The sequence below is a fragment of the Genypterus blacodes genome, unplaced genomic scaffold, assembly GCF_046128005.1.
Source record: "Genypterus blacodes isolate CSIRO-AG114 ecotype Tasmania unplaced genomic scaffold, CSIRO-AGI_Gbla_v1 ptg000035l_1, whole genome shotgun sequence".
NCBI lineage: Eukaryota > Metazoa > Chordata > Actinopteri > Ophidiiformes > Ophidiidae > Genypterus > Genypterus blacodes.
Genome location: NW_027466848.1, coordinates 5,001 through 12,500, shown reverse-complemented (window position 1 = coordinate 12,500; position 7,500 = coordinate 5,001). Strand labels below are relative to the sequence as shown.

General features: G+C 48.2%; 1 protein-coding gene across 1 annotated transcript in view; it reads right to left on the bottom strand.

Annotated features, from left to right (window-relative positions):
- The window catches only part of LOC142995963 (slit homolog 1 protein-like), a 17,693-nt gene that overhangs the window by 7,461 nt on the left and 2,732 nt on the right, over nucleotides 1-7,500 (bottom strand). Inside the window, exons 6-21 of the mRNA XM_076146828.1 lie at nucleotides 7,416-7,500; nucleotides 6,986-7,009; nucleotides 6,298-6,442; nucleotides 5,855-5,929; nucleotides 4,824-4,967; nucleotides 3,770-3,913; nucleotides 3,480-3,646; nucleotides 3,432-3,442; nucleotides 2,912-3,036; nucleotides 2,255-2,323; nucleotides 2,001-2,072; nucleotides 1,773-1,844; nucleotides 1,609-1,680; nucleotides 1,112-1,275; nucleotides 350-474; nucleotides 50-144 (exon numbers count right to left, since the gene is read on the bottom strand). The exon at nucleotides 7,416-7,500 is cut by the window's right edge and continues 79 nt beyond it. Of these exons, the coding sequence (XP_076002943.1) occupies nucleotides 50-144; nucleotides 350-474; nucleotides 1,112-1,275; nucleotides 1,609-1,680; nucleotides 1,773-1,844; nucleotides 2,001-2,072; nucleotides 2,255-2,323; nucleotides 2,912-3,036; nucleotides 3,432-3,442; nucleotides 3,480-3,646; nucleotides 3,770-3,913; nucleotides 4,824-4,967; nucleotides 5,855-5,929; nucleotides 6,298-6,442; nucleotides 6,986-7,009; nucleotides 7,416-7,500 (1,589 nt within the window). The remainder of the gene's footprint in view (nucleotides 1-49; nucleotides 145-349; nucleotides 475-1,111; nucleotides 1,276-1,608; nucleotides 1,681-1,772; nucleotides 1,845-2,000; nucleotides 2,073-2,254; nucleotides 2,324-2,911; nucleotides 3,037-3,431; nucleotides 3,443-3,479; nucleotides 3,647-3,769; nucleotides 3,914-4,823; nucleotides 4,968-5,854; nucleotides 5,930-6,297; nucleotides 6,443-6,985; nucleotides 7,010-7,415) is intronic.

Below are 7,500 nucleotides of genomic sequence, written 5' to 3'. Positions count from 1 at the left end.
ACACACACACACACACACACACACACACCACAGTTTGAGAACCACTGACCTGAAACCTCCAGTCTGTTCATCGCTGAGGCAGCTTCCTCCATTGGTGCAGGGATCACTGACGCAGGCATCCACCAGAGTCTCACAGTGTTTACCCTGGAGAGAGACAGACACACACATGCACACACACAGCTGGATCAGTTGATGTGGCGGCTCTTGTGAATGAATTATTTTGTCTACGTGCTGAAATTATTTTATTAGATCCCACAGGCTGATGAAGACTCACTGAATCATGCAACACCTGCAGCATGTGACACACATGCACAAAGACACACACACACACACACACACAGCTGTTTACCGTGAATCCAGGCTTGCAGGTGCAGGTGTAGAGTTGTGTGTTGTGGTCTTGGCAGACACCCTGGTTGTGGCAGGGAGACGACACACATGGGCTACACTTGGCCTGGACAGAGGCCTCCACTAGACCTACACACACACACACACACAAATACTGTGGCTGTAAATCTGCTGATGTCAAAGGTTCATATTGATCTGAGTAGATGAGTAAACGTCTCCTTAACAAACCCTGAGCGCTCAACTCATCTTTGAAGACCCTTTCACTGCGTTTGACCTTTACCCTACAGGATTGCAGTGTAAATAATACAGAATATGGAGATGTTGTTGTTTTGAAGCCGTGTCATCCTGGAGCAACTTCAGTATCCGACTGAACGAGTGTGACTGCACCCAAATCCAAGAAAAGATCCATTGTGTTGACAGGAAGCAGAAAGATGGTGATTGTTCAGCTGTTATCAGTCACTGAAGGCTTTAATGAGGCAGTTTGCTGCTGATGAAGGTTTGGCCTGAGCCTGTCTTCATTAGATAGAAGGCAGCACGTCGGTTGGTGTTCTCTTCAGATCACTTTACAAATGATTGGGATTGCAGATGATCTTTGATTACAAATGGCAGAGCAGTAAACATCTGGACAGGAGGCTGAGTAACACTGTGATGCAGACAGATGTGGAGGAGAGGGCTTCACCTGGTTTCATCCCTATATGACATCCTCTCCACTGTGTGTGTGTGTGTGTGCCAGGCGTGTCTGTGTGTGCGTGTGTGTGTGTCTTACCCAGGCACTGGAAGCTGTGTGCGGGCGTGGTCAGCAGCAGCTTGCCCTCCATGCCCGGGGGCCCAGCACAGCGGGCGATCCCAGGCTCCTTATAGCCGCTCTTCACCCAGTCTGACAGCCAGAGCAGACCACAGTCACAGTACAGAGGGTTCGCTCCTATCGCTCTGGGGACAAGGAGAGGACAGGAAGTCAGAAAAGGGGAAGAGGAGGAGCAGGAGGAGGGAGGAAGCCATGAGAAGAAAGAAACAGTATGAAAGTGAAGTAATGAAGGAAAGAAAGAGGGAGAGAAGAAGAAAGGAAAGGAGGCAGACCAGTGACCTGCAGTACTGCTGACGACCACATGAGAGAGCTGTTACTCCTCCGGTGCACAGGCAAGTATGACAAGAGGAGTATGTGTGCAGAAACACACACACACATACACGTGTATGTGCACATGTGTGCGCATGTGTGCATGTGCGTATTTGTGTGTGTGTGTGTGTGTGCGTGTGTGTACTCACAGGTGAGACAGAGAGGTCACGTCGCTGAAGATGCCCTCCTGCAGCACAGAGATGTCGTTGCCATGGAGAGAACTGAAACACGTAAACAATCCAGGTCAGTGTGTGTGTGTGTGTGTGTGTGTGTGTGTGTGTGTGTGTGTGTGTGTGTGTGTGTGTGAACTTACAGCAGTCTCAGAGAGCGCAGGCCGCCCAGAGCCAGTGGAGGAATACAGTGCAGAGAGTTGTAGCTGAGGATCCTGCAGAGGTGAAGAAAGATCACTCACTCAATCAACTCCACCTTTAACCTGTGTGTGTGTGTGTGTGTGTGTGTGTGTGTGTGTGTGTGTGTGTGTGTGTGTGTGTGTGTGTGTGTGTGTGTGTGTGTGTGTGTGTGTGTGTGTGTGTGGACTCACAGCGTGGTGAGCTGGCTCATGTTGGAGAAAGAGTCGTCAGATAGGGAGCTGATTTTATTGTTGCTCAGATCCCTGCAGAGGCAAAGATGAACTCAGATCAATAGACACACACACTTATAGTGCACTGCAGAATAGACACACACACACATTGAACCTGACTGATGAAGCTGGAGTTCATTTAAACTATTTGAGAGTGAGAGCAGCTGTGATAGAGGGACAGTAATGTAACACACACAGCGTCAGGAGTGTCTTACACCAGCTGCAGGTACTTGAAGGAGGCCAAGTCCTTAGGAACACTGGTGAACTGGTTACCATCCAGATACCTGACGGAGAGAAAGAGAAGCCAGCTGATCAATAACCTTTCATTTAAAAAGTTCTTTCAGTACTTTGGCAGCAGGCCAGAGGGATGTGTGTGTGTGTGTGTGTGTGTGTGTGTGTGTGTGTGTGGCAGCAGGCCAGAGGGGTGTGTGTGTGTGTGAGTGTGGCAGCAGGCCAGAGGGATGTGTGTGTGTGTGAGAGTGTGTGTGTGAGTGCGGCAGCAGGCCAGAGGGATGTGTGTGTGGGAGAGTGTGTCAGCAGGCCAGAGGGATGTGTGTGTGTGTGTGTGTGTGTGTGTGTGTGTGTGTGTGTGTGTGTGTGTGTGTGTGTCTGTGTGTGTGTGTGTGTGTGTGTTTGTGTGTGTGAGAGTGTGTGCGGCAGCAGGCCAGAGGGATGTGTGTGTGTGTGTGTGTGTGTGTGTGTGTCTGTGTGTGTGTGTGTGTGTGTGTGTGTGTGTGTGTGAGAGTGTGTGCGGCAGCAGGCCAGAGAGATGTGTGTCTGAGTGTGTGTGAGAGTGTGTCAGCAGGCCAGAGGGATTTCCAGCAGCATTTGAAAAGCAGACGGATAGGGGAAAGGTGCAGCGGTGGACTCACAGCTCGGTGACGTTTCGTGGTAAACCTCTGGGCAGAGCCTGCAGGTGTTTGTTACTGCAGCGGACCACCGTGTCCACACAGGTACACTGGCCGGGACACTGAGGACCCGGACCGCAGCGGCTGTCCTCCACCACGGAGCCTGGGGGAAGACGGCAGGATGAGGAGCTCCACCGGGCAAAGCGCACCGGCGAGGTGACGCACCGGCAAGTTTGCAGGAAAATGTGTTGTTTTGTGAGTTGGAGCATTTTGTATTTGATGTTCACAGTGGATTCCCAAATAGAAGCGGGTGAAGCTAACGCCTGAGGCTAACGCTGGGTCACATCAGTTGTCTTCCTATTTTCCATCCCACACACAGGCAGTCGGGTACAAACCAGGCAGGTTTTCAGTCTTTGTCTCACTCCAACTTTCTCAAAGTGACAGAATATTTCCATGTTTCATTAGGATGCAGTGTGTGTGTGCAGTATGTATGCAGTGTGTGTGTGCAGTATGTATGCAGTGTGTGTGTGCAGTATGCAGTGACGTCTTCCTCGCCTACTGGCCACAGCATTGTTAATGCTTCAGTTCATACCATCCTCACAGCGGAAGTCTGGCACGGCTACATCCTGCAGCGGGATCTCTCGGAGGAAGGCGGGGCCTTGGCAGCGAGGATTCCCCGTCACGATTCGTCTGCTTCGAAGCCACGCCCCAAACCAGGACAGGCGGCAGTCACAGTTAAAGGGATTGGCCAGAAGGTTTCTGATGGACAGATGATATGACAATGAATACAAGGACAGGGCAAGAACGGTGTGTGTGTGTGTGTGTGTGTGTGTGTGTGTGTGTGTGTGTGTGTGTGTGTGTGTGCGTGTGTGCATCACTGACAGCGTGGACAGGTTTGGCAGCGTGTCGAAGGCTCCTGGCAGGATGGAGCTCAGCTGGTTGTCGTAAAGCGAAAGCAGCCTGACGTTGGTGAGACCCGTGAAGCTGCCGTTATGGATGCAGCTGATCCTGTTGTTCCTCAGCATCCTGCACACACGCACACACACGCACACACATGGCTCTTTATGAACAAATGCATCAAGGAGTTTCTTGCACACAGAGATGAGACAGAGACATTCCGCACTTAGTCCTCCTCATGTACTCTGTACTGTAATGTACCCCTTACTGTGTGTACTTTATTATACTGTGTGGGTACTTTATTATACTGTGTGTACTTTATTATACTGTGTGGGTACTTTATTATACTGTGTGTACTTTATTATACTGTGTGTGTACTTTATTATACTGTGTGTACTTTATTATACTGTGTGTGTACTTTATTATACTGTGTGTACTTTATTATACTGTGTGGGTACTTTATTATACTGTGTGTACTTTATTATACTGTGTGTGTACTTTATTATACTGTGTGTACTTTATTATACTGTGTGTGTACTTTATTATACTGTGTGTACTTTATTATACTGTGTGTGTACTTTATTATACTGTGTGGGTACTTTATTATACTGTGTGTACTTTATTATACTGTGTGTGTACTTTATTATACTGTGTGTACTTTATTATACTGTGTGTGTACTTTATTATACTGTGTGTACTTTATTATACTGTGTGTGTACTTTATTATACTGTGTGTACTTTATTTTCTGCATTATCATCTGCACTGTAACTGTCAATTCCCTCGGGATAATAAACTTTGATCCTATCTTCTTGGCTTCATCATGAAGGTGTACCAACTGATTTCATTGCTGACCTCCCTGTCCTCACATGTGGCTGCAGTTTGACACACTGTGCAGTTTGACACACTGTGCAGTTTGACACACTGTGCAGTTTGACACACTGTGCAGTTTGACACACTGTGCAGTTTGACACACTGCAGTTCACTAGTCGACAGACACTTGAAAATCTGCATGACTAAAATGTGAAGCGGTAAACTCACAGCATGCGGAGTCCCTCCATGCCTCTGAACATGCTCCCTCTCACAGACTCCAGGTGATTGGCCGTCAGGTGCAGCTCCACCGCTGAGGTGGCGCCGTCGAAAGCACCGTCCTCGATTTCTGAGATCTTGTTGTTGCTCAGATTACTGGAAGGCAGCAGAGAACAAAAATGAGGGCGAGGAAGAGGCCGTGTAATTCTCCTTTAATCGTGTAACAACCATCTCACCTTATCTCAGAGCACAAACATCCTCTGTGCTTCACGCCAGCGCTCTACAATTCCCTAATCTGAGGCTTCCTGTTTGTCTTTGTTTGTATATGTACATGTTTTCTGTTCGTCCTTGCCAGTTAAACTCCACAAAGTCAGCAATCGCACAACATAAGATAACCCAAGACAGAAGCTCAGTCCAGAGGGGGGCCGGAGGGTAGACCCCTGATATCAGGTCCAGATCCAGATATCAGGTCCAGATCCAGATATCAGGTCCAGATCCTGATATCAGGTCCAGATCTTGATATCAGGTCCAGATCCTGATATCAGGTCCAGATCCTGATATCAGGTCCAGATCCCGATATCAGGTCCAGATCCAGATATCAGGTCCAGATCCCGATATCAGGTCCAGATCTTGATATCAGGTCCAGATCCCGATATCAGGTCCAGATCCTGATATCAGGTCCAGATCCAGATATCAGGTCCAGATCCTGATATCAGGTCCAGATCTTGATATCAGGTCCAGATCTTGATATCAGGTCCAGATCTTGATATCAGGTCCAGATCCTGATATCAGGTTGATTCTCAGGCAGCTGCTTCTCATCTGACTGAGAGTTCCCCCTCCTTGGACCTAATGACCAAGACTGCAGAGAGCTCAGTATGAGTCAGACTGCATCCACGTTCTATCTCTGAATTAGCAAAGTTCTGGGTCAATCCTGAACCTGGGGGGTCGGATGGTGATCAGGTCAGACAATAAGAACTCTGCCGGGTCGCTTTCGGATGACTACACATGTATGCGTCTCCGTCCAAGCTTTGTGTGTGACCTACATTTTCTTGAGCTGCTGCAGGCCCTTGAAGGCTCCGGTGGCCTCCAGCACTGAGAGGTCGTTGTTATTGAGGCGCCTGGGACGATCGCAGAGAGCAGAGAGGAAGAGGAAGGACGCAGCAAAGACATTCATTAGCAGAGGAGGCGTGTGGAGTGAAGCCACGCAGCAAGAGTGTGTACAAAAACATCAGCATGGACACGCACAGTGTACACACACACACACACACACTTGATGTTAGAGGTGTGTATCTCTCGCAGTGCAATACATTATCAATGATTCCGCACTGGTGATGTCATTAATTAATATTAAGACTAATGAAGATGAATTTGCCACAAGCAGCGATCTGATGCAGTTTAACCCTTTAGACAGTCTGCTGCCATGGGGCACAATACAACTGAATACCATACAATGCAGTGTGTGCTTGTGTGTGTGCGTTGGTCTCACAGCTCTTCGGTGGAGGGGGGGAGGTGTTCAGGGAACTTGGTGAGCCGGAGGTTGGAGCAGTCGACCACATTGGCCTCACAGCGACACTTGGCAGGACACACGGGTTTGCTGTTACACTCGTAGTTCAGACGAAGGTCTTCAGTACCTGCACGCAGAGGAGGAGGACAGAGATGAAAGCAGCTCCACCTGGCTCTAACTGGACCTGAAGGGACGGCACCAGGCAGAGGCCTCCCACCAAAACAAGCAGCGTGAAGCAGCATCACTAAGTTGAGCTTCAGCCGTCACTCAACCTTCCAGGGGTTTGTTGCGTACAGCCACTTCTCAACGTAGTAATGTAGTTTAGCTCAACTGAGGAGGCTTTTAGCACCTCAGTTTGTGATCAGTCAGAGTCTCTTTGGATCATTCTTGTAGTTCTCAAAATATTATGACTTCATTGCCAATGTATTTATACGTTTTAATACTAAATAAATAAATAAAATAATAAAAAAGAGTATCTATCTTATTTTTGATACGTAGGGAAGTAAAAGTCATTATTTGTGAAAATGTAAATATTCCCTCTTCCCTGTCATTATTCTTACTTTGTGACTGAACCTCACTGAGGGGAACAAGGTTGTGTGTGTGTATGTGTGTGTGTGTAAGGAGTTGTAATGCCTAGGTTGAGTGTTTCAGCTGCATGTTTGGAACTCACCAGGGATGTGGTACTGCTCCTTGGCTGTCATGGGAAAGAAAAGAACATCAGTGAACGAGCATGAGTAGAGTATGATATATATATATATATGATATTGGGGCAAAGGGATTGACGGAGCCCTGAAACCCTGACTGGGGGTTTCCTGAAAATGAGACGTCAGCTTTGCCAGCATGTGAGGCAGAATGTGGTCCTCAGATCGGCCATCCAATCTCCTGCTCACCACGTTTAGGTCCGCAGAATGCTACCCTGGATTGTTCCAGTCTGAAACCAGTACAGGCTTTGGACCAATCAGGATCAAGAACACCAGCATGAAGTTAACAATAAGATATGTCATCGCATCTTAAGCAAAAAGCGAGCAAAAATCCCTCAGAGTACAGAGTACACACACACACACACACACACACACACACACACACACACACACACACACCAGAGCAGCGGAACTTGTTGCTCTTGATCTGTGCGATGCGTTTGTTGGCCAGGCGGCGGGGGCTGGCACAGCGCGCTCCACTCGT